The sequence below is a fragment of the Dermacentor albipictus genome, chromosome 1 (assembly GCF_038994185.2).
Source record: "Dermacentor albipictus isolate Rhodes 1998 colony chromosome 1, USDA_Dalb.pri_finalv2, whole genome shotgun sequence".
Lineage (NCBI taxonomy): Eukaryota > Metazoa > Arthropoda > Arachnida > Ixodida > Ixodidae > Dermacentor > Dermacentor albipictus.
In genome coordinates, this window is record NC_091821.1 from 90192880 (window position 1) to 90219231 (window position 26352).

The following is a 26352-nucleotide window of genomic DNA, read 5'->3' on the forward strand; positions in this document are numbered from 1 at the left end:
GGGACTCATCTCTATGCTTTGCCGGTGAGTCGGTGAACCCTTTGTGTGTGCTGCGGAGTAGGGATGAGCTACGTGTCTCCTTAGACCTTAGCTAGCCATGTCCGGGCACATTAGCCTTAACCCCCACAACCACTGCAACAGTTGCAACTCCAACACAAATGGAAAAAAATGGAAAGACCACACATTTTGCGCTTGGTCAAAGAACAAGCCGACTACGAGGAGAGATGTCGACAGCAGAGACGCAACTATAACCAACAACAATGTGCCCATGCAAAAGGGGAGAATGCGGCCGGTGACTTTGAACCCGAAGAATGTCAGCAAGAGCAGATGTGAGAGTCTAATCATCATCGTTGAGCACAAGCTACCGATGCATGGTGTCAGCACGTACAGGCAAACATGAAGACTTCACACTGGATTATCGTGGATGCTCACTGTCAAAATGCTGGCATGAAGAATCGCAGCAGCAGCAGCGAGCGAAGTGACGCTTCAATGCAAACTGAGGGGTGAGAACACGGTGCACGCAAAGCTACAAGCTGTCGGCCCACCTAGTCTGTGCCTCCAAAGCAGATCGCTTTCAAGATAAAGCCCACTCGACTGCACGGGGCCAAAGTACAACGCCCCGCTGCCCTCCCCTCCCCCGGTGTCATGTACCCAATGAAATACAGCCCGCTTCATCCTTGCACACCCGAAATTGAGCCACCATCGTTGGGTCGGTGTTGTATGCGTTCACTTGCGCACACAGCGTATGGCACGCAAGGACGATGTTATCCCAGTACGTCTTGTATTCAAACAATACCTGTAGCAACTGCCAGAGGAGGTCAACCCAGCGCACCTTTGCCTACCTTCGTCCTCCGCAACGTTTTGCCTCATTTGTCCTTCCCGCCTTCGCTCAACATTACCTATATTTTCCTCTAGGTGGCGTTACTGTGGCACGCTCACGCTCCTTCTTACTTTCCCTGGTGCAAAATTTTCTTCACCTCCAGGTGCCTTCCTCGTTCGCTTGCCTCGCAGCTTCAGACAGGCACCACCCATTTGAAGAGCTGGACAGTTACGCTTGCACATAAAATTCTTGTTGTAGGACACATCCTGGCCAGTGCTCTGCAACTTCTAGAGTTTAAGCGAAATTTTTAAAGATGCCTAGTGAGGGGCTTTTTAAAGAAAACTTGCATTTTTATTGGCCATAATAAGGGAAAGGGTACGGTACTATGCTATTGCTTATTAGCCAGTTGTATGTAAGCATGCCTATGTGGTGCATTTCGTTACTGCATGCGTTGAATTCAATCTTGAAAACTTAGTGTGTGTTGTTCTTTTCTCTTATGCTTGTAGGCCATGTGGCTGCCGGGCTCCCAAACAGAGCTTGCCTTGGTGACCGCAGATTTTGTCAAGGTGTACGACCTGTCAGTAGATGCCCTGAGTGCTCAGTTCTTTTTCCTATTGCCAACGGGGCGACTACGTGACTGTTGTTTTGTCTGTCCTGAGGAAGGGCCTCGCCATCTGCTGCTCATGTCATCAGCTGGCTATGTCTACTGCCAGCCTCTGATTGAGGAGAGCTCAGCCCGTCATGGACCGTTCTATGTCACAAGTGTTCTCGACATCCAGCATCCTGACATCAAGGTGAATATGCAATGACCATGTGTGATAGTTTGTGAAATTGTGTAGGACACCATGAAAGCAAAGAAGGCTTGTGGAAAAGTCTTGCTGTGTGAGGCTTTAGTCGTAAGGGGAAGCATTAGGCACCCATTACAATGCAAGTTATGTTGCCTGTAAAGTGCCATGAGACCCTATGCAAAACTTCACTAGCATGATTCTACGCACGTCTGAGTAGGCACCAGCCTGACTGCCCACACCTTGGTTCTACTCGAAGCATTTGGTTGGTTGTTCCAAATAAGATGAGGAAAGAAGGTTGCTTGCAGAAGTCTATATAATTTATATTCCATGCATGTAACAATGCTAGATGAAATGGTTATTATTCAATGTTAAGCTGTCAATTATCTTCAAGTACTAGTTAAAATCATGGACTAAAAGGTATACCTTAGTAGGTGTCCAAAGCTTTGGCAGAGCCTTTTGTTCGGTTGCACTGGTTGCCCCATGCTTTCTCGAGTTTTCAATGATGCCCGATTATTAATTTTCTGGGATACAACAGCCTCTTAATCCTTCAACTACCTCATAGAAAATTCTAAATAGGTGACCTAAGTATCAGCCCTTTTGTTACTGTGATAGCCTTTAAAGATACTTCTGGATTTGGTTTACCTGATGCCAGTGTCATCAGTTTTCAAGATGTTAAAGAAAATATATACAGTTGAACCTCGTTGATATGTTCCCTTTTTTCCAGTGCCAACGTTCGCAATTGAGAGCAGAAAAAATGACCCAACAGAATACGCTCATTTTTTACTAGTCAATACATTTCTGGAAAACAATTTTTCAGCACCAACATTCAATATGTTGCCAAACCATGATCGTATGATACCTTTTCCGCTGCTAGATCCCATGCAAACAAGAAAATGCCCGAGGCGCATGCGATCGAGAACATTATATAGCTGCCCGCCGCAGCAGCTTCACTGCAATACTTGCCTGCCCGTTTCATGTGAGAACGTTGGTGCACACTGAGTTTCTCATTTTGGTACTAGCAAATCTTGTCCAGGGTTGTCGCATGCGACGTTCACAGCTATCACTGCCAATCCTATTGTGATAAGCATCTTCGCCTATTTATTTCACAGTCCGCGCAAAGGTGTCCGCGTAAGCAGGCGTTTGGTGTGTTGCGATACCACATACTCAAGCACATGAGGATTGGACCCTCCCGGGTGTAGCCCTGCGCGGCTTAGCTGTGTCTGCGGAAAGGGGGATCCTGGGGGTTGAGGCGATGCCGGGTGTTCGGACCTTTATGGCCCCCGGTGGAGGTAACACACCTCTTTGGCCTCTGCTTCACATAGACGGCACCTCCAGACTGACCCACCTGGAGGAAACTGGCAGTTGCCTTTTCCTGTCCTCCTCTTCAATCTTCATCTTCTCTCTAGCCTTTTCATCTTTCCTGTCTTCTTTTCACTTCCTCTTCCGAATTTCCTGGCGGCAAGGGTAAATGTTGTGTAATATATCTAGTCTTGGGTGTATACATTAGGTTATAGTGCCGGTGCATAGCTGGTGTCTACAGGTTCCTCAGAACCTGTAGCATCCGCTCCTTGTTGGGCTCGGTGGTGGGTGGCTACCACCACCGCTGAATTTTGAAACTATGTTATGGCAGAAGCTTCCCACGACTTTCCCATGACTTCCAGATCGGCCTCTGAAAAGAGGTCGCACCGATCCACCTTTTCAATTTACCCTCCGAACCGACTTAGACAACTTCCCACATTACCACGTCTTGCATAGTGAAGGAACACTAAGTATGCATAAGCTATCCCCTTTCTTGGTGGTGAAATGCCTCATAGAAAAAATTGGCAAAGATTACAAAGCCTCAAAAATGACCACCAGAGGCCTGTTGATAGAATTGAGGAACAAAGAACAAGTGCAAAAGCTGTCTGAACTTGCCAGTATTGGTGAAATCAAAGTCACGATTTCTCCCCATTGCTGATTAAACGCTTGCAGGGGCGTTATCTCAGAGGAAGATTTTCTCAGCTTGAGTGACGAGGAACTCCTCGAGGGGTTCAAAGAACAAAATGTTATCAAAGTTCAAACAATCACAATCCGAAGAAACAATGAACAACTCGCCACCAAACATGTGATTCTTACCTTTGGTGCTAGCGCTCTCCCCACCTCTCTCGACGCAGGATATCTAAAGATTAATGTCAGACCATACATACCGAACCCAAGGTGGTGTTTCAAGTGCCAGAGGTTCAGCCACGCATCACAATCATGTAGAGGCAAAGAAATGCAGTGCCAACGATCACCCATCTGAAAACTGTAACACCCCCCACGCTGTGTAAACTGCAAAGAGGATCATCCAGCATATTCACGATCATGTCCCTGTTGGAAGAAGGAGGAGGAGGTGATTGCTCTTCAAGTAAAAGAGAAGATTTCATTTTTCGAAGCGAGGAAGAGGCTTTCACTCTCATCTCAAATAAGCTATGCCAATGTGGCATGGCAGGGGCAGCACCACATCGGTCTCAGGAGTCTACAGGGGTCACAGTCACTGGTCCTGTAGCAACTCCATCCGCCCCCTTCGTGGCAGCACCTAGTGCTGCTCCACCATCATCTAAGACGGCCTTGCAGACAGCTGTTCCGCAGGTCTCAAGACTAAACAGAATGCCAAGGCCCGAGACGCGTGCTTCAGCGCCTGGCTCTCGATCATCCAGCGCCTCAGAGAAGGCGATGGAGGTCAATACCAAAACCCTGGCGTCATTGACGCCAAAGGAACAGCATTCTTCTTTGCGCTCTAAGAAGGACAAGCTCCTTATAACTGCACTGAAATAGGGACAGGTAACCTGAATGGTTACCATCCATCAAACTTGTACTGTTCCATATCGCATGTTACCTTTAATTGGATTGGATCCTCCTGCTTCTAACCGTGCGTGGCTAAGCCGTGTCCGGGGAAAAGGGAATCCTGAGGGTTGAGTCGATGCCGGGTGTTTAGACCTTTATGACCCCTCGGCAGAGGCAACACACCTCTTTGGCCTCGGCTCCATGTAGACGCCACCCCCGGACTGACCCACCCGGGGAAATCGGTAGTTGCCTTTTCCTGTCTTTCCCTTTCAATCTTTCCTGTCTTCTCCTCTCTTCTATTTCCTTCCGACTTTCCTGGCAGATGGGGTTAACCTTGTGTGAGTGGCCAACCTTGGGTACTCCAGATTGGGTTATAGTAGCACTGTACAACTGGCGAGGGCTTGTCTTACTCGTAAGATTTGCGCTGTCCCCATGTTGGGTTCGGTGGTGGGTGGTTGGTGCTGCTGCTGAACTCAAGGCCCCTTCCACTAAACCGCTTTCCCTTGATCGCCCTCTACAAAGAGGGCACACCGATGCAACCTTTCAATTCTTTTTGAAAAACAATGACGAACACTTCCCTAAGAACCATGTAGTCCACAGTGAAGACAACACGAGCATGCGTAAATTCTCCCCTTCTTGACGGTGAATTGCCTCGCAAACACGATAGGACCTGGCTACAAAGCCACAAAGATGACCAATGGAGACCTGCTCCTTGAATTGAAGGATAAAACTCAATATGATAAAATGGATGACTTGAAATGCATTGGCGATGTAGCATTCATTGTGTCGGCACAACGAACCATGAACACTAGCCGTGGAGTAATCTCTGAAGACGACTTCTTCGACCTTGGCAACGAAGTGCTGCTTGAAGGTTTTCAGGATCAAAAATTCATCAAGGTAGAAAGAATCCTAATCCACAGGAATAATGAACAACTTCGAACAAAGCACATTGTACTGTACTAACCTTTGGTGCCAGTGTGCTGCCTAGTACACTAGATTCAGGCTGCATCAAAGTATTTGTGAGGCCGTACATCCCAAATCTTTGACGATGCCTTAAGTGCCAGAGGTATGGGCATGGATCTCTGACATGCCAAGGAAGGCAGACTTGAGCGAAATGCAGCTTGAATGATCTCCACATTGCATGAACTGTGATGGAAGCCATCCAGCCTACTCCAGGACATGCCCTAAATGGAAGAAAGAAAAAGAAATTATTGCACTAAAGGTAAAAGAAAATATAACATTTCACGAAGCAGGGAAACATCTTTTGTACTTAGATCACACAAGCTTTTCTGAGGTGGTGGACAGGGGGCAGCGTCACAAATGCCTCGGGAGTCTACCGCAGTCACTGATAGGGGTCCTGTAATCACTCCGCCTGCCCCCCTGGTGGCTTCAGCAAGTGCTGCTCCATCATCATCGAAGGTGGGCCTGCAGACTTCGGTTCCTCAGGTCCCAAAGCTAAGCTGAACTCCACGGCCTGGGACGCAAGTTTCAGCTCCTAGTGCACGATCCTCCAGCGCCTCTGAGAAGGTTATGGAGGTTGATCAAAAATCCCCGTCCTCATCGACACCGAAAGATCAGCGCTCTCACGAGCACACTAGAAGAGATAAAATACCAATAACTGCTCTAAGAAAGGGACTGGTAACCTAAATGGTTACCGTCCTTGTATACATATCTATCTTTACCATGTGCTCTTGAACACAGACAACAAAAATCTTCCTCGATATGGCTACACAAATAATTCAGTGGAATGCCAGGGGCCTATTTAAGAATCTAGATGATGTCAAAGATCTACTAAAGGAATATCAGCCACAACTGTTCTGTGTTCAAGAAACACATTTAAAGTCAACACACAAGAACTTCTTAAGACAGTACATAGTTTTCTGTAAAGATCGAAATAATGGTAATTCTTCTTCATGTGGTGTGGCAATCGTAGCCCGAAAGTCAGTAGCATGCCAGCATGTATCACTCCAGAGTTCATTGGAAGCAGTGGCTGTTGTTCAGGCTATATTGTTCAATCAACGTATAACTATTTGCTCTATATACTTATATATCGCCTGATGAACGGTTTGACACTGCAGAATTTCAAAAGCTGATTGACCAGCTTCCTGAACCCTATATAGTGATTGGAGATTTTAATGCTCACAGCACATTCTGGGGTGACTCAAGATGTGATGCGAGAGGACGGGCAATGGAAAAGTTCCTTCTTTCATCTGGAGCGTCTATTTAACAAGACAGAGCCAACCTTTTACAGTTCTACACACAACGTTTTCATGTATAGATTTAACCATAGGGCCAGCATCACTTCTTCCATACATGGAATGGAGAGTTGTTGGTAATCCATATGGGAGCGATCACTTCCCAACACTCCTAGAAACAACAAAGGGGCACGATGGACCAGCTTACCCCAAAAAAGGGAGACTTCATAGTGCAGACTGGTCGAAATTTAGTAACATATGTAAACTGTCGCTGGAAGATGTGGACCACCTAGGTGTAGAGGAACTAACCTGCTATATCACGGCTATATCACCGTTATCAATTTTGGCTTGATGAAACAAGCGTTACCTGAAGGCATAGCGGTGGCCATGCTCCAGTGGCCATGCGCCATGCTGTTCCCATTCACCGCCAACCATATCGCGTGTCGACGGCAGAGCAGCAAGTTATTCAGCAGGAAGTAAACAAGATGCTCGCCAGAGGCATTGTTGAGCGCTCGTAGAGTCCTTGGGCATCGCTGGTTGTGCTCATCAAAAAGAAAGATGGCACATGGCGTTTCTGTGTTGATTACCGCCACCTAAACCAAATTACTAAAAAGGACATTAACCCTTTACCACAAATCAACGACGCTCTTGAGTGTCTTCACGGTGCCAAATACTTTTCATCCATCGACCTTCGATGTGGTTATTGGCAGATTTCCGTCGATGAGCAAGACCAAGAAAAGACCATTTACGTCAGTCTACATGGCCTCTACCTATTCAGGGTTAGGCCGTTCGGTTTATGTAATGCCCCCGCCACGTTCGAACGGATGATCGACTCTGCTTCAAGGTTTCAAATGGTAAACTTGCCTTTGTTACCTCGACGACGTCCTTGTGTTTTCTCCTACATTTGAGACACACCTTGAGCTCGTTGCAGCAATTCTTGACGTCATCCGCAAGGCGGGGCTCCAAATAAACTCGTAGAAGTGCCTTTCGGCTGCCGACAGATTACAGTGCTAGGCCATCTAGTCGATGCTTCCGGAGTACAACTAGACCCGGAGAAGGTTCGAGCAGTAACGGCTTTCCCTGTACCTCAGTCTGTCAAAGACGTCCGGAGTTTTGTGGGGCTCTGTTCTTATTTCTGACGGTTCGTGAAAGATTTTGCAGCAATCGCTCTAGCACTCACAGAACTTCTGAAAAAAGACGTGCTTTTTACATGGGGTTCTCCTCAGGCTGCCGCATTTTCACGCCTTATCGCGATTCTCACCAATCCACCGGTCTTGGCCCACTTTGATCCGTCCGCACCTACAGAGGTCCGAACCGACGCCAGTGGTTGTGGAATCGGCGCCGTATTATCGCAGTGCCAACACGGGCACGACTGCGTTATAGCCTACGCTAGCTGGCTAGCGTACAATTATATTGGGACACAATTGATGTAAGCTGGGTACCTGGTGTAGACATGAAACCTGCGGTACGAAAGGCGCTACGTAATCATTGGCAAGCTGAACGGGACAAGGAAAATAAGCTGCACCTGCTTAATCCGTAGTTAAATCTTTCCCACTGAAGCTTGATAGACTCACCGAAGTCAACCTGGCACGACTCAGAATAGAACACACTTATGGCACACATAAATACCTCTTGACTGCAACTGACCCACCGACGTGCACATGCTGCAGTGAGAACCTAACCGTCCTACATGTCCTCATTCAATATCCTGAACTTCACTGAGAGCGAGTGGCTCATTTTAGGGAACTCTATTCACACGATATACCCCCATCCCTCGGTGTTCTTATCAGAGGATGCACTTTTTAACTTTAAAAGAGTGCTTAATTATCTTGCACAAGTTAACTTTCTAGAAATAATCTCATTCCATCCTAACCATCAGATTGTGCCTCACAGGCGAGGTACAATCTGGTGCACAAAAGTATGTCTGAGCTCTCACACTTCTTGCGTAAGCAAGAATTGTACAGTAAGGGACTCAGACTATCCACAATAATTTAACATGTGTGCCTGTAGTCAATGCATTTAAGGCCTTATATTTATTTTAGTAATTATTTTAGAATTGATGCACCAAAATCTATAGATCTATCTTATGCGTGGGCTTCTATACAACCTCTATTTTAAATCATAGTCCTAAACTCATAATTTTGCTAAATCAAGACGCATGTCCTGGCGCTCTTTGGCCTTAGATGCCCTTGCGCCAATAAAATACGATCATCATCATCTCACCGCCACACATAGCTGCGCATGAGCAACGACTCATTCACTTGAACCTCTCTCCCTGCGGTGCAGCATGCAGTCTGGCGCAGCTTGGCGTGGCCTGGGCATGGCTTCCGGGATCTCCCTGGTGCAATTGTGGAGGCCACGCCTAGCTGCACCCAACCTGCATAAGCCACGACTATGCACGGTAGTGCAAAAGACACTAGTGCATTCATTTCTCTCTCTGTCTCTCTGCTATGCGCTGCGCAGCCTAGAAGCTGGGCATGAATTCAGACTGCATTGGCAATGGTGCAATCTCGAAGGCCACGAGCCAGCTGAACCAAGCCGGCACAGCAAAGTTCATGTGCCTCCTCGATCACACATTGCTGCACTGTGTCAACCGCAACAGATGTGTTGCGGTGTGCAAGCTGTTCTCTTCCACCCCATTGCTCTTTCTCCATTGTCACAGTGAGCCAAGTGGAAATTAAAAGCAAGAGACCATCGCATTGGAACGATAGACAGCTATCGTAAAGGTTGTCGCCTCATGTGCTAAGTTGCATGTTGCTCACACTGAAGATTCTTTTTTTATATATAAAATTTAGTTGCACACATGGCAGTATACCGGTTCCACGTACCGCAAAGCCATCTTCTTGTTTCCATGTTTACAATTTTGCTCATTTGGGCATGGTGTATTGCAGTAAAGGGTAATTATGGGTATAATGAAGTAATGGATGTAACAAAGTAATTTTGGCTCCCCTTTCAACTTCGTTATAATGAAGTTTGAGTGTGTGTTTATGTATGTATGTATGTATGTATGTATGTATGTATGTATGTATGTATGTATGTAGTAAAAGAGAATGCATAAAAATTGTTTTGGCTCTTCTCAATCATTGTTGTTTAAGTTTCCTTGAAGAGACAGGGTACAGAGTCAGTCACGTCCTTTCAATGACATGTCCAGGCTTTGCAACAATGTTGGATTGCTCTTGTAATCACTTTATGTATAGTAATATCAGCAGAAGAAATTCCACTTTGATGGTAACCAGTTTAGATATTATGGCTGTGTAGTTAAGGTTCACATTTTTAGTCCTTCAGGACAAATTGGCATAATATCTCTCATTTGATGGTGTTGCCACACCGATGAGTGCATAACTGCCACGGCTTTTTGCATTGTGCTAGCTCTTTCACCCATATAATACCAAAATGCAATGAATGCTGAATGTTCAGAGGCAGAAACAAAACTCGGGAGCAAGTCGTATAGTGGACACCAGTTTCCGCTAGGCAGTCCAAGCAACTGATACATGCTGACAGCGATGTGAAGTTTGCAATCTGGGTAGGCACTTTGGTGTTTGTCACTATGTGCACTAGTCAGTTGTTGTTGTTTTTTTACTGCTTAGTTCTGCCTAAAGCTAATGTTAGGTTCATCTTTTGTAGTATGCCAACTTTCATTTGTGCCAAAGATCTTGATGGAAAATTTTTTTTCTGTATGCCTTCAAGGAAGCATATTTGAATGGCAGCCTGAAAGTGCAACAAATGGACATATTGGCAAATCCCTGAGATCACACATTGGTCATGTACCTTCTTTTTAGTCTATGTATTGTATGTAGGTACTTACACTTGCATGTTTCTTTTTTTCTCTCCGTTATTATTGCACAGGACTCTGTAGGCACAGTGGCCGGTGGGGGTGTTTCCATCTACTACTCACACGTGCTGCAGCTGCTGTTTCTGAGCTATGCCAATGGAAAAAGTTTCATGGCCTGCATGCCACAGATCACTTCAGAAATAACTGACCCTGTGCTGATACAGCTCAAGCCAGCAGCAAGCAGCAATGGCGGCTCAGGGGGCACCACTACCACCAACACAGGAAGCGGTGCACCCACAGGTACAACCACTACAACTACCACCTCAGCAAGCAATGCCACTGGGGGGAGCAGCAGTACCTCAAGCAAGCCAACACCCCAGCCTCTGTGCCAGTGGTCTGAGGTGCCCAATCACCCTGGCCTTATCCTAGCACTCATGCAGTTCTCCAATAACCCCTTGGTTCTTATGATCAAGCCTGGCACTGTCCTTGTCCAGGTGAGCATGCCATTGCATGTTACTCAAAGCTTTTCAAACATTGCACTTCATTTTTTAAGCATGTGAGTGCCCATTTGAAAACCTTCCGTGCATTTTGCCGATTTCATATGTAATACCTAAGGTGTTGCAATGACTTCGATGCTACATGCTACACCTCTATAAAAAAACTTAAATATCATGTGGTCTTTTATTAACAGCTTGGTGTGCTTTAGAGATAACTAAGAGCCAACTCTGTATGGACGCATGATATGTTGTGATTTATTTTTAGATTGCGAGGGACAGAAATGTGCTCACTGGGGCTACTTTATTGATCGAAATGACATGCTACATAAGCTAATTCACTGGGAGCTAGCATTGTCTTCAGAGCGAGGAATGTTTCCACGTGAATGTGTTCAGCTCTCAGTTGTGCAGTATAGGAACTGTAGGCTCAGGATTTAAATTATTTTCACTGTTTACTTCATGTTTACATTCAGGCTAGTGTTGTATGATTTTTGATAGCCTTAACTGTCCTGTATAAGCAGCTGCATATATAGTGCTCGCATGTCATGGAGATGTTCGATTTGGAAGAAGTGTTGTAATTAAATCATTTTAAATTAATTTTGTAACTGCTTCTCTAGCTCCCCCCCATGTTCTGCATGCAAGAAGATGCTTGCAGAAACTACGGGTGGTAGCAATGTATGATGTTCTGTTGCTCGTGCAAAAGAATGGCAATGCTCATTGGCTTTGTTTGATGCTATGTGCAGACACTGTCATATATAGCAGACAACTGCCGATGCTATGTTTATGCCCCGTAAACATTGTTGTAATTTTGTGTAAAAAACATGTTCATCGAATAAAATAATGTGCAGCGTTCCAACACCTATGTAAAGCATATGCAAGAAAGTTTAGGTTTAACATTTCAGTCATGAGTTCAGGAAGATTAACGCATTATGCTGTGTTTACGAGTGTGGCGGTGTGTAATACGTAAAAACTACACTACTATGGTGAGGTCAAGAGGCTGCCACTGAAGTCTATGCCGTGTACTGGCAGCACCACCATAAATAAGCACTTGGACATCATTTGCACCAAAGTACACAGAGATGTGGCCATTTCTTTTTCGCTTTTTTTTTTTTGGCAGCCATGGCAGAATTTTTTTCTTTTTTAAGGCTTTGTACAGTATATTCTTTGTATATCTTCTTGATGCGCCCATTTATTCTGTCCACTGAAAATGTGGTTTTGTCACATTTCTTGTACCTTAAGAATCGTCGTGAACCTGTACAGCTGCAGAACATGTTAGGAATTTTCAGTTCTTTAGCAAATTGTCTCAAGCTTACATAATGTGAACACCATGAAAGAATTATTACAGGACTGTCAGATATGAGAATTTCAATTATTTTTATGTCTAGCAAAATTTTAAAGCACCTGTCTAGTCACTTGAAATATATGCCTGATGTAAGGCATTGTGAAAACAATGAAAGAAGTAAGCACATCATATGAGGACACTGACACTGCGAGAAGAATTATCTAGCTGTCTACCTTGCAAATACTTTGCACTTATAATCAAACTTGCAGCACAGATGGACAATCAATAGTGCTTCAAAATGCTTGCGGCATATTTTAGCTATTATAATTGTAATCAGTGCTTTTGATTCTAATGCACTACCTTCGGGTGCACAGTTGTGCACATAGTGTTAAATTTCCTGCATTCTTCCTACCAAAAAGAAGAGGGCGAGCTTCGGGCCAGGGAGCGCATGAGCACGTTCAAGGAGAGACCAGGAGCCATCTTTACGTTCTGGGCTCAGGTGGACATTAATAAACGCCTATCTGAGCCTAAAATCTTCGACTGTAAGCTACGGTCAAGGGAGTTCACTGGTGGCTACTGACTGGAACAACTGCCGCGAACCACGGAGGTAGACGGATCAGCTTACTTGTGGATAAGCTCAAAGTGAAGAGGACTATGCGGAGGGCCTAGAACACCAAAATCGTTCAAGAGGCAAGTGTGCTGCTAGAAAAATTGATTGACTCGATTTATGAGTGGCTCAAGAACAATAACGATGAACTGAAGAATATTAATGATTTAGCAAGCCACATAAATGACAGGGCATTTGAGGCGGATTACGCTACTGTGATTGAATATGAGGACTATACGACCCGCATCTTAGCCGAGCTCCAGAGCAAACGCTGCCAACATTCTGAAGCCAATTTATCGTCATCGCCTATCAGGGTTCGCGACATGCTGGTGGCCATGGGACATTCTGATAGGCCAGGAGCAAAGTTGCCGAAGTTGGTCGTTAATGCTTCCGTCAGTGATCTGTGCCCGTGGAATGAGTTCTGGAAGCAATTTGTCTAGATCATCAACTGGAACGGAAATCTTACAGCTGCCAACAAATTTAACTACCTGAGATTATTTTTGAAAGGAGACGTGGCAGCAGCTATAGCGGGGGCTGCTTACCACCGAAGCATGTTAGGTGGATGCGTTGGACATGCTGAAAAAACGGTTCAGCGACAAAGAAGTTATTGGAGCAAGAGTATTTCTCAAGGCTTCGAAGGCTCACTCCTGTGCATTTTTCTAATGAAGTGACAAAACTATGAAATTCTGTACGACAAGATGCTCATTAGCATGTGAGGACTGGAGACACTTGGCGTTAGCAAGTCGTCTTTCTCATCGGTTCTGCTCTGGACATTGCCACATGACGTCGTCATACCGTATCACAGATCTTGCGCTACCCAAGCTGCAAGTTTTGCCAATGACAACATTTAGCATGCCATGGAACTAGAGCATCTGCTTCAGTTCGTTTCTATTGAACTAGAAAGCCTAGAAAAGAGTGACTTCGGGGATCAAAAAGATACGACGAGGTGGCTCATCCTTGAGACAATAAAATTTGTCGCTTTCACAGTGCGATCCCAGCACCATATGTGCTTCATAACCAAGCTTGAAAAATCCCTCCGGATACGGGCTACACTTTCTGCAAGTCAACGCAGCATTTGACAGGAGTCCTGCCATACAGACATGCCAGTGGGCCTCTTCGATTTTCGGAGTTCTGGCAGCCAGACGGCAGCCAGCTAGTTCTGGTCCTGATACGAAGTCATGTGAGTTGGGATCCCAAAACAACCCAAAGCTGCCCAAAGTTTGCGAAATCAAACGCCGGGACAGCTGGCCAAATGTGAACAGGCTACCAGCATGGCAGCACCCGACAAGGCCAGCGTGCGCTCGGCGTAGTCGGCCCATTTATGCGTTGCCAGCTTGAAAATATCTAGTCGCATTCAGGGATACGATCAATTTCGCGAGATTTTGCGCAACTCGGCACTGGACGCATGCTGGGCCAACCTCACTTTGCACACTCGGGGTGTCTACCAACCTGGAAAACAGGGAATTCTCAGGGAAAACTCAGGGAGTTTGTGGAACCAAACTCCAAGACTACAACCCCTGAATCCTACAACCTCCAGAAGGAAGAGTAGAACACAGTAATCCGTAACCTTGGGATGAACGGTTACACAAAAGTGTTGCGTCCTCTGCCGATGGAACAAGAATAAAAGGAAGACAGGGGCTGCTGCACCACCCACACAACGACACCATGTCTCGGTACCATACGTTCAAGGCATCAACGAGACATTAGCCTGTGTACCACGAAGGGCAAGGGTTGACGTCGCTCGCAAGCCTGTCTCTATGGTCGGTAGCCTGCTTTTTTATCCAAAAGACTGCATTCCTGGTGAAAAGGTACAGGGCATTGTGTACAAGATTACTTTCAGCGAATGCCCTGCGTCATATATTGGCAAGACTAAAAACTTCCCGGAAAGAATTCAACACAAGAATGACCTTTGCCACCTAAACAAAGAACGTAGTACTGTGGCAGAACACTACAAGCTTTTTGATCACTGGATTAGACCTGACGGTGCTGTGATCTTGGAGAAAGGAAACAACCACCAGTAGCGGCTCCTTTTGGAATCCTGGCACATCCAGAAGATGCCGCATAACATCGATAATTCATCAGGAACTCTCCGCCATTTACGCTCAAGTCTACGAAAAGTGCTTTGCGCACCTGTCAAAGCACCAAAAACTCATATAAGCCCTGCTGCGCCTCACGCCATCTAATACCTGAAAAAGGAGTGAGCCAGGCTCTGAAACGTCAGGTCTTTAAAATAAATTTTAATTTGAGTTTTCCTGCTCTTTAATTCAGTTGTCCACAACCAGGCAGATATCTGCCTAATGTTTACCTTTCATTATGAGAGCTATACACTTTTAGTTGGCATTATGCAATTGTCACTGATACGGCTTTATTAGAAGAGAAGATCATCTAGAGTTATATTTTTAAGACAGTTCTTGTCATCTTATATCTAGTATATTCCTTATACTTGGCACAGAACTTATAATTGACCCTCTGGAGTGGATCAAGGAAGCCATGTTCTGATTGCCAGAGCCTTCATTCGAGTCAGTTGGTTATACTACCCAAGTTCTTCATCCCTTTGGTTGAATCACTATGGTCCCATGAACCTCTGTACACACAGCTGGTCTAGTGAACATGTTTGCACCTGCGCCAATTATCAAGAACCATCTTGAGCTTGACGGGCTGAGTCCTGTATTACCTAAGTACCTCATTTCTCTGTTTTACAGGAGATCAAGATCTTGACTGCAAAATCCAAGATCACAGACCTGGTTGCTATTCGGCACCCAACATCCAGTGGTGAGATGCGCACTACCTTGATCCTGCTTTGTGAAGACGGCAGCTTGCGCATCTATATGGCCTCTCAGGTATACAGTAAAACGTCATTTATTCAGCACTCGTTAAATCGAAAATACGGTGAAATCTTGCATATGTTATGGTGCTGTCAAAGGTGTATAGAGACCTATGGCATAAGATACTGACACTATTTTACACTATTTGGGAGCACATACGTTAGTTCAACATTGGGACACACTGTGTATGCAATGCAGTTTTTCAGCGAAGAGCATGGGAGCCAAGCAAACAAGCGTTGACAGTGTGGTCTGCAACATTATGACTTGCCAGATCATGGCATTGCCAATACAATCACAGCATGTGAAACACACTTTAGAAAGGACATGAATAGTGGTTTTTGTACCTTATGGCTCAATCCTGGGCCACTTGCACTCGCACACGATGCAGCTCTCTTGTTAACTGTCTACACTGTAACCTGCATTGGTTAGTTCCCATGGCTCAGGATTGACACATCGCATGCAAAAGCTGCTACAGTCGAACCCATTTATAACGAACTCGAAATTTTCGCAGAAAGGGATTGTTGTATTAGTAGCTCGTTATATGTGGACTTGGCCTTCAAAACACGAAAAAATTCATGACACTAGTTGGTGTTGGCAGTTATGATTGGACACCACTTTGGTCCAAAACATTGGATTTTCAGTACCTTCATTTTTTTGTTCCTGGCACACTTCCACATCTAACTGCAAGTTTGCGTCGGAAACGCCATCTAAAGAAAGAAATATCATGTTGTACCTCCTTTGAAACTGCACCCAGCTGGTTCTGGTCGCCTGCCGTTTCAAAACTACGACCGCACCCACCACCATTTTTTTTTTCCAAGAGCCTTTGATTTTACTCTCAATGGTACACGAGTGGATTCTGCATACAATAGCAAAGCGGTCTAGTTACCTGGAAGCGGAAAGTAATGCGGCATGCTGGCATTTTGAAACAATCTTTCCATTGCAGCTGTGGCATTGGCTACACGCGTGCCGAGAGCTACGGAGTTGTATCTTTTATTTCGTTTCAGCCAAAAAAGTGTGAAGTTTGAAAAGTAGAATGCCATCACGAACCGTCATAAAAATTTGTAGATTTTCGTAATCAAGTTGTTTACTTTCCTTGAATAAATCCCAGACCTTAGCCCTCTGCCGTTTTTTTTTTTTTCTTTATTTGCTACTATTCGAAGTATTCGCTTTGAAATTATTCGAGAAGAATTACTATTCGCTTCAAAACAAAAAAGCACTATTCACACAAGCCTACTATATATATCACTTCTCTTCCTTCGATTCCCTTTTGTGAAATTTTTATGTAGTTAGGACTGTCTCTTACACTGTTGTGTGAAATACAAAAGGTAACCTGTGCTAGCCATTGCCACTCTCCCTCGCATTTTGTTGCTAGGGAGGAGGCCCCTGGTTTCATACCACTATAGCGGTGCCTTCTTTCCGTCAAAGTTTTGTACTTCTTCGTTGTCATAATTCTATACAATTTCGTTGATAATTTCTTGTTGCCAATGGGGTATATGGCTGGACATTAATTAGAACCGCAGTTCTCTTAACGCCCGCATTGCCTGCACTCTTCGACTTATACTTTAAATATTTTTCTGACAATGGTTAAAGGGACACAAAAGTGAAAAATGATTTTTTCTGCATCAGTAAATTGCAGTTCTACAACACCAAAAACACCACTCTTACGATAAGATGTTTGATAAGCCAGAAAAAGCGCAAGAACGAAATAGGGGTGGTGACACCTACCTAAGGGGGGAGGCTACACTTGAAATACTTTATTTGTGGACAGAATAGAACGAAATTTTCACATGTTGTGTATTTTAATATGCAGATTCTAAAGATATAATTAATTTCACCATAGCATAAGTAGTTTCTGTTATACTCTAAAAGCATTGTATAAGCTGGGTCCTTTGTTTGAAGGAAAATTAGCATCTAAACAGCAAACCCTAACACAGTAATTTGAGTATAAAGTATTTGTAAAGTATAAAGTATTTGAGTATATCTAGAATGCTCTAGGCTAATCTGAGCAAGAGTTGGAGCTCATCAAAGTCGGGGGAAAAATAACGCCATCTTGACATGTCAAGCATGTGACCCATTTCAAAAACTTTTTGAGAAGAGTACTACTTTGAAAAGGTGCATATTGCTTACTGCATACATTTCTCTTTCTGGCAAAAAAAAAAAAATTATGCTGATAGCTGAAATAGGACAGAAGCTATTTTACCTCCAAAATTGGTAGTCTGTCAGAATTGTTGTTTTGAGAAATCAAGGAAAAACATTCTGCAACATCTTTATTGAGAACATAACAATAAAATCTCAAGGAAATTCACCAGTGGCATAATCTTGATGCATACTATCTTTATGCCGCTTTTTGGCCAGCTTCCTTGCGCTCAAAGAGGCTTCTCGCTTCTTGCTGGAGTTGGCACTTCGATGGCCGTCTTTCTCCTTTGCTCGCTGAGATGCAGTGCCAGGAATATTCATGTGCAGCTGCTGTAGAACTGCAGTATACGCAATCAGGTTCCCAGTGTTGAAGCGTAGGACAGCTTCCCCAACAGCAGCTTGCACGGCAAAGAGAGATGCGTGCTGTTCCTCTGAGACACTCCAAATCACTGAGTGAAGGCCCGCATTCGAATTCTGTGTCTTGCCTCGCTGGTATCCCTGGAGCAGGGTTTTTTCAGATAGCCGCGTATATACAGGCAGCATTGCTTTTGCCACATGTTCTGGCAAGTTGTAGTGGTGCCTAGGTTCGGCGGCACGGACGCATCCTTCAGAAATGACGCGATAGCGGCGGTATGGTGGCTAGAATGGGGAGGTGGCACCAGCGCCGGCATATCCGCCGAGAAAGCGCAATCCTCTCGTTCATGCGCTGCCGCAAAGGCCGCGGTGGCGCTGCGGTCAGCTTGGCGATGCAGTCACGCGGTTGCGCGCGTGTGCAGCTGTCTGGCCGTGTCTGGCTGGGGCGAGCACGTTCCTGTTTCTTCGTGGCTGCCAAAGTGTTCTCTCGTTTATGGCAATATGTGTGTCGCTGCTGACATGTTAATGTGAGTGCCGGACTTCGCCGAACAGATGCATTCCAACGCAAAAAACGCGAGGCAGCGTCACTGCTTCGCCCCTGGCTGCACGTCCGGCTGTGTCGTCGAGGCAGCAGGGAGGGTGCTCTAAGTTGCATATTTCTTCAAGGTCGAACGTCTTAATTTTTTATTTAGTGAAAAGTGATATCCTTGCCTCCCCATTTCTTAGTGGGTGTTCAATGTTTAATGTTTTTCTTTCAAATTACACAGAAGCATGTGTAAATGTGATATCTTGTATTTTGAATTACCCTGAATGTATGGCGTGCAGTGCTTTGCTATTACTACGATGTGCAATAAATGTTTGCTATGCTTTGTATTACCTGTTCTGAACTCCATTCACATTTTTTAGGAGTAAGCTGACGCTTCATATTACTGAAACTTAAGGAGTGGAAGACACCGGCCAAAGAACAGCCAACCTTTTTTTCTCTCATTTAGTACCCCTTTTAATTTCCTTTTTTACTATTCCTTTATGCCCTGAGGTAGTAAACAACGTTATTTTAAAAAATGCAATCACACGGACCCGAAACATATTTCCATCGTAATTCTTTTTTGATCTGTGTCTCCTACTGTCGTCATGCACTATCTTGACCACACGGGACTGATTCGGACCCTTCAATGGGCGTCTTGCGCTGGAGTTTGAAGCTTGGGTCGTATTGAACCCTGGCTGTGGCGAAGCACGTTTCTAGGCCGAGTTTTGCGTCGATTCGCACTTTTTTCTGCCCTGTTGCGAGTGCGAAAAGGCTCGTCACTTCTCACAGACCACGCCGACCACGCTGCGAGCTCGCCGCAGCCTATAGTTTAACTAAAACGGACTCTCCGTGTGCCGTGGGACGTAATGCTGGGAGCAGGAGGAATCGGTGACGCCCATTCGGAGAGACCTAGCCCAGCCTCGAAAAGGCGTCACCGTCATTACTTCTGCGTCGGGGGCTGCCATGAACAAGAAGGCCTGAATTCGAACATCAGATTCTACCGTTTTCCTTCAAGGCCTCACGAAGTGGAGCGTCGGGCGCGCTGCATAGCTGCAGTTCGTCGCGCTGAGTAAGCGAAACTTCGCGCCATGCTGACTGCTTCGCCTGTCTTGAAGCTTGCTTGATTATCTGCGTTGTAAAGTTCAGTGTTTCGCACCTACAGTCCCGACGGCAGACCGACATAGCAGCAGGCATGGCTGGTAATTCACAATTCGAGACCCGGCCACAGAGACAATTAACAATTCGACCGATGCGAAGTGGTGAAGTGACCAGGTGTGTGCAAATGAGCACAAATGGTCGGGCTCATTCGATGACAATTCACTACTCCATCACGAGGAGCACAGGTTAAGAGAGTTAAATGCACTCATCCTTCATCTCAAGCTAGCACGTTGAGGCAGCGCAACAAGGCAGTATTGATTGCAGCACATCGATGTTTGAGCGCTGTCATTGAAACCTACATCAAGCGAGCAGCGCACGAGCTCGCGCTGCAGCGCGATTCGCACGTACGTGCGAGCTCGTATGCGTTGCATCAGTTATTACCAGTTACTAAAAGGGACAGATGGCCGCTACTACAGTGCAGGCATAACTACTTGTTTAGCGGCATGCCGTCAACAAAGATTGCAGGAGGCCTGCAGTTTCGCGGCATGTCGAAAGACCGCTGCCGTCGCGGCGCGTACGATCGTGCGCTCGAGCAGTTCGTACGTCGCGGCGCGTACCGTCGTGTGCTCGAGCAGTTCCGTACACATGATGTCTGCTTATCGCTGCTGTGGATTCATTTATAGCACGCATTTCCTCGCGTTTGTGCGCCTGAATCTAGCAGCTAGCGTGCAAACCTTACTTGAAGTTCCACTTCGTACGCGACTCACTTCACTTGCGATTGACACGGTGCTAAAACTTCGCCGCCTAATTCTTGAACGGCGTACACGTATTCGGCACTGCATATTTTCTTGCCTTTACGCAGCGTACCACCCCTGAAAAAATCTTCGGCGCCCGATATTCGCTGCAGGCCGTGAAACAACACAACCGAAAGTGGCGGGTCCATATTGTAAACGTGCTTTCCGAAGCAGACGACCGAGCTTGGTACGACCCATTTTAGCGCAGAGGGCGCTTTTTAGCACCTTTTTTCGCAGCGCCCCCTGGGCAATGCAAGAGCCCCATGCCTGAAACTGAAACGATTTCCAAATAACGCTTTAGATACGCCGATGTGTTAAGCAGCAGATACGTATTGCAGAGGCAACCACTCGATTTTAATGGTTTTGTTTGTGGGGTTTCACGTGCCAAAGTGACTCCGGCTATGAGAGATGTCGTAGTGGAGTCATCAAGGACTCTGGAAATTTCGACCACCTGGGGTTCTTTGACGTACACTAACATCGCACAGCAAACGGGCTCCTTGTCTTTCGCCTTCATCGAAAACGGCCGCCGCGGCCGGGATGTCGTCCCTCATCCTTGGGCACAACAATCGGGCGCCCTAACCACTGCACCACCACGGCTTAAAAATTGCATTCTGTCAGTCGTAGTCATGTTCGACTAGTGTTTAACGAGCTAAACCATTGCTTGCAACAACATCACTGAAAGGCCGACGCGTTGTGCGCACGGCAGGCCTGCGTCCTTGCGTATGCTCAAAGCCAGCGGCGCGTACCATGCATCGGATGGATGGATGGAAGGTAGGAGCGTCCCCTTTGAAACGGGGCGATGGCAGTTGCCACCATGCTCAGATTTTTATTTTGCCTTTTATTTTTATTTGTGTTGTGTGTTATTGAATTTCTCGATTTTGATTAAATACGTCTTCCTACCCTTTTAACCTTATGTCACCTCTCTGCTTTTGAGCCACCAATCCTCCAATCGCCTTTTGCTAATTTCCACCGCACATTTATTTACATGACTATCATTATCTCTGAACCCTAGGGCCTCAGGAAGGGTGACTGTGGCCGCATCGACATTGGGATTGATACCATCACATTTTAGTATGAGGTGTTCCATTGTTTCTACATATTTACCACACACAGTACATGTGTCTTCTTCTTCGTTAAATTTCTTTTTATAGCTCCGTGTTCTAAGACATCCTGATCTAGCTTCAAAGAGTAGGGCACTGCCTCTTGAGTTATCATAAAACGCTTCCTTCCTGATCTGCTGTTTCCAGTATCGATATAGTTCTACACTATGCTTCTTTTCCATTGAATTTATCCAATTTTTACCTTCCGCATTTTTAACCTGTCGTTTAATGCTCTGTCCTTTTTCGTCCTCGTGTCTAGCATACTTGCTGGTTCGCTTCCTAGTTCTTTTCCGCCATTGTGAGTCAACGCTCTTTCTGTATAGGTATTTAAACACCTTAGCTTCCCACCTGTTATCATCCAATTTCCTCAGACGTTTTTCGTATAGGATTTTACTCTGAGCTTCCCGTGCTTCGAATGATGCCCAGCCCATATCTCCCTGTACTGCTTCGTTTGTGGTTTTCCCGTGGGCACCTAGTGCTAACCTTCCCACAGCTCTCTGATTTACTTCTAGTCTCGACTGAACCTCTGCCCTTAAACACAGGACCGCATTCCCGAAAGTAAGCCCCGGCACCATTACTCCCTTCCAAATGCCTCTCGATCAGTATACCTCATACCTGTTGTAACCCCACAATGCCTTATGTTTCATTATCCCGGCATCTCTTCGCCCTTTTGCTATTAGAGACTGTTCGTGCTTTTCCGTGTACATCTGCCCTTTGTTTATCGCATTACGGCCAAAAGCGCCACCTACGCCCGGCTTGAAATGGAGAAGCGGCTTTCATCCGCCGTTGGCGTCACCTCTCCCTTCTAGCCACCATAGGCGTCTTGCGCTGGAGTTTGAGGTATAGTAGCGGCGCCTGGTGGCGGCGCGGGAAACAACATCTGGGTCGTACCAGCTTGGGTCATATTGAGCCCTGGCTGGGGCGAAGCACGCTTTTAGGCCGAGTTTTGCGTCGATTCGCATTTTTTTCTGCCCTGTTGCGAGTGCGAAAAGGCTCGTCACTTCTCACAGACCACGCTGCGAGCTCGCCACAGCCTATAGTTGAACGAAAACGGACTCTCCGTGTGCCGTGGGACGTAATGCTGGGAGCAGGAGGAATCGGTGACGCCCATTCGGAGAGACCTAGCCCAGCCTAGAAAAGGCGTCACCGTCATTACTTCTGCGTCTGAATCCAACATCTGAACATTCAACATTCAGAAGGCCTGAATCCCAACATCAGATTCTACCGTCTCCCTTCAAGGCCTCACGAAGTGGAGCGACGGGTGTGCTGCATAGCTGCAGTTCGTCGCGCTGAGTAAGCGAAACTTCGTGCCATGCTGACTGCTTCGCCTGTCTTGAAGCTTGCTTCATTATCTGCGTTCGAAATTTCGGTCTTTTGCACCTACAGTCCCAACAGCAGACCGACATAGCCGCAGGCATGGCTGGTAATTCACGTCCCTGCGTAAAGTCCCTGCGCCAAACTGGCCACAGCATCACCATCGCTCGGGGTGGCTCGATCGTAGTCCGGGGCAGCAGTGCAGGCGATGTATATTGGGCAGCTACTCAGTTGCTAAGTTCATGTGAACGAAGCTCGCTTCCTTGAGTCGAACGAGTAATTTCAGTTCGTGCGAGGCTAAATAGAATGAGGGAAGCAAATTGCAACACCTCAACGCCACGGTCCACCAGGTTGTGTCCCTCCACGTGCGACAGGCAGCTTCGTAAAGCTTTAGGCCTAAAGCGTCGCTACCCTGACAACAACCGGCATCCAAAAACAACACCCAAAATGAGCACAAAACAGGCAGCCGCGAGGAGACGTCAGCACTGTGAGGTGGTCCTACTCCGCTCGGTGCACACAGCATCCGAGTTGACGGCGCCCATTGTCCCAGACGGTGTCAGAGTGCCCGGTGCCCAGCCGCAATACCAGTCAGCCCGTAGTGGCACCCGTGGCTCGCGGCCACCCGGCTCCCAGAGCCGCGACTTCATCCGAGTCAAAGAGATAGAAGAAGCTATTTACATAAGAAATTCGGATCACCCACGAGGCTTCCGTACTCACTCACTTCAGGCTTGCCAATGCTCCGCGGGCACTAAGGCTCGCTCTCCCAGGATGCAGACCACGGGGCTCTCGTACAGACGAATGTCATTAAAAAAAAAAAAGGCTTCCAAAGGCTTCCAAAAAAAGGTTGCCAATGCTCCGCGGGCGCTAAGGCTCGCTCTGGCAACAGTCAAAGCTGAGGAAAAGAATCTTGCGGACATCAACTGGGTACCCCATTCTGTACGTCGTAAAGCCACCCCACAACTCCTTCATGGCATTCTTGTTGATTTTGCGGTTGTCAGCTATGAGTCTGTCTACTTTGAAGCCTGACTCTTCAACATTCTTGATAACTGCTAGTACCAGCTTCGATAGTTGAGAGCCAGTGAGACTCACTGAAGAAGTAGGATGCTGAGATTCTGTACAATGTTGACAGGCCATTTGTAACAAAAGATAAACAATGAATTTGCCAGCGAGGGCTCACTCTCCAAGTCTTCTGATTGGCAAACATTGGCAAAAATCAAACATTTTCAGAAAAGAAATCTATCAAGTTTATAACTCTAACTCGGCAATGAAAAATGATATCACAATTCAGTGAATTGCATATTATAGTACATCTAAAGCAGACAAAATTGATATGTCGCACATGAATCTAAAAAAATATAGTAATATGAAAATACAGCTTTTGCAGAACCCTTATACACAACGTAACAAATTCATGTAACATATAAAATGACATATTCAATTTGTCTGCTTTTAATGCTCTAATAGGTTCCATCTACAGAACCACGATATCTGTTCTTGATGCCGAGCTATTAAATTTGTAAACTTCGTGCTTCTATTATTTTCAAACTAGCGAATTATTGAAAAGGTTTTAACAAAATTCAGGCCCTGAATCGAAATTCTGCTTCCCACAGTCACTAGAATTTAATTTTCTCTCTCAAATGCAACAATTTGCACTAAAATTGGTCCAGGGGTTATCTCAGAAAAACGTTTTTGCATTTTACATGTATTTGAATAGGCTGCATTGGAGTTGGGCCCGAGCTAAAGCTTCCTCTTAACCCTTTGAAAGTCAATTTTATTCGCCCTATGCGACCGCCCAGGGTCGATTTTTTTTTTTTTTTTCATTGCAGATTCCAATTCTTCTTAGGGACTTATTTTGAAAAAAAAATTGCCGCAATTTTTTCTAGGGTGACCGTAAAGTGAGAAAAAAAATCTTTTGTGTTGGTATATATGCACTCTTCATTCATGAATAACAACAACAAAAAAGGAAATAAACTTATCGGAATTAAAAATTTGATGCATTTTTATGCACATAGCTCAAGGCTTTGAAAATCCGCACACGATAATGTTTCGCAAGCCTCAAATTTTCCTGCTCTTACACTAATGCGTACGTCCATAGCGTAATCGAACTGCGTAGGTGCACGCACTCAAGAAAACTGTTTGGTTCTGTGCCCATCAAAAAAAACTGCAGTGTGACAAGCTTCCTCTAATCTTCATCTTATCGCCAACCAGCTAGGGCAATTAGTTTTCACGAGTCTTTAAAAAAAAAAAAGAAACAAACGCATGCACGGCGGCATCCTTTCTATGCACACCCCTGTGAGCACTAAACGAGCACGAAACAAGCGTTCGCCCTATGAGCGATTAGTAACGAGATAGCCATCAGTTTTGCAAGCACAAAAAGCCAAAACCGCCCGCGAAACAGCATTCAAACGGCCGGCCGCTCGCGCGCGTGCCAATGTTCGAGCAGTAGTATATAGACGCGTGGGAGCAAACTAGCGCTAAAACAAACCATGCAACGAAAACCAAGAGAGGGAGGTGCGCGAAAAAAATTGTCTGTATCCCCACATAGTGGCAGGACATGACAGAAAAGAAAAAGTTAGGAAATTGGCGAGCTTTTTAAACATGCAGACAGTGCCGTATATTTACGTCATTGACCGTCAAAGGGTTAAGAAGTCGCTTGAGAAGGCACCTGTGTCCACAAGGGAAGTTGTTGCGACCACAGACTCAAAGCTTGAATAGTTGCTACTCCAGCACCTCAGACACAATCTTCCCCATCCACATGGCGTCTGTCCTTTTCTCTGAATGTTCTTTGTTTTTCTTCTTCTTTTCACCTTGCTCATTAGTCAAGTTTTCTCAGCCTTCTGCTACAATCACACATCATCTTTATGTTAGAAGAAATCTCGTGCGCGCATGCCACCACTTCTCATCTTCACATGGTTTTCACACAGTGTTCACTGCACTTGCACACTTCCCCCATCACAGGGGGTGGTTCTTGCAACATGTTTTCTCTCTAGGCAATATTTAGCCTTGAGATTTTTTGCAGGCATTGCATGTTTTTTTTTTTCCATACCTGAGGCATTTTGACTTAATCTAGATGCCCTTGTTGACCAATAGGAGGCCAACTGTAACTGCAGAAGTATTGTACACATACTTCATGTGCTCCCACCTTGTACCAGTTGCACTGCTGTGTGTGGGTGACTTTCACACTGCACATGTGCTCATAAATTGGTCTGTAGAATGCATCGTATGTGTGGTGGTCATTCAGTAAGGTGCCCATGCACCATTGTTACACCCTATGTGGTGGTGGGCTCAATAAAATTCCAAGTGGTCTAGCAGGAGAATCCTAGATGGCAAAACCAGCACCTTTTAAGCCCGGGATACATGGAGCGGAAAACCGGCGTCCAAGCGACAAAATTTGCCCGGCAGTGAACGCTCGCTTCTCGGCATCCAAAAATTTGGCTCCCGT

The 26352-nt window shown here is 45.7% G+C and overlaps 1 protein-coding gene across 6 annotated transcripts in view; it reads left to right on the top strand.

Annotated features, from left to right (window-relative positions):
* The window catches only part of poe (E3 ubiquitin-protein ligase-like protein poe), a 549262-nt gene that overhangs the window by 286309 nt on the left and 236601 nt on the right, over window positions 1–26352 (top strand). For all 6 annotated transcript variants that reach the window (XM_065455076.2, XM_065455078.2, XM_065455079.2 and 3 more), the window contains 3 exons: window positions 1327–1614; window positions 10455–10874; window positions 15466–15603. In XM_065455076.2, coding sequence (XP_065311148.1) covers window positions 1327–1614; window positions 10455–10874; window positions 15466–15603 — 846 coding nt within the window. The remainder of the gene's footprint in view (window positions 1–1326; window positions 1615–10454; window positions 10875–15465; window positions 15604–26352) is intronic.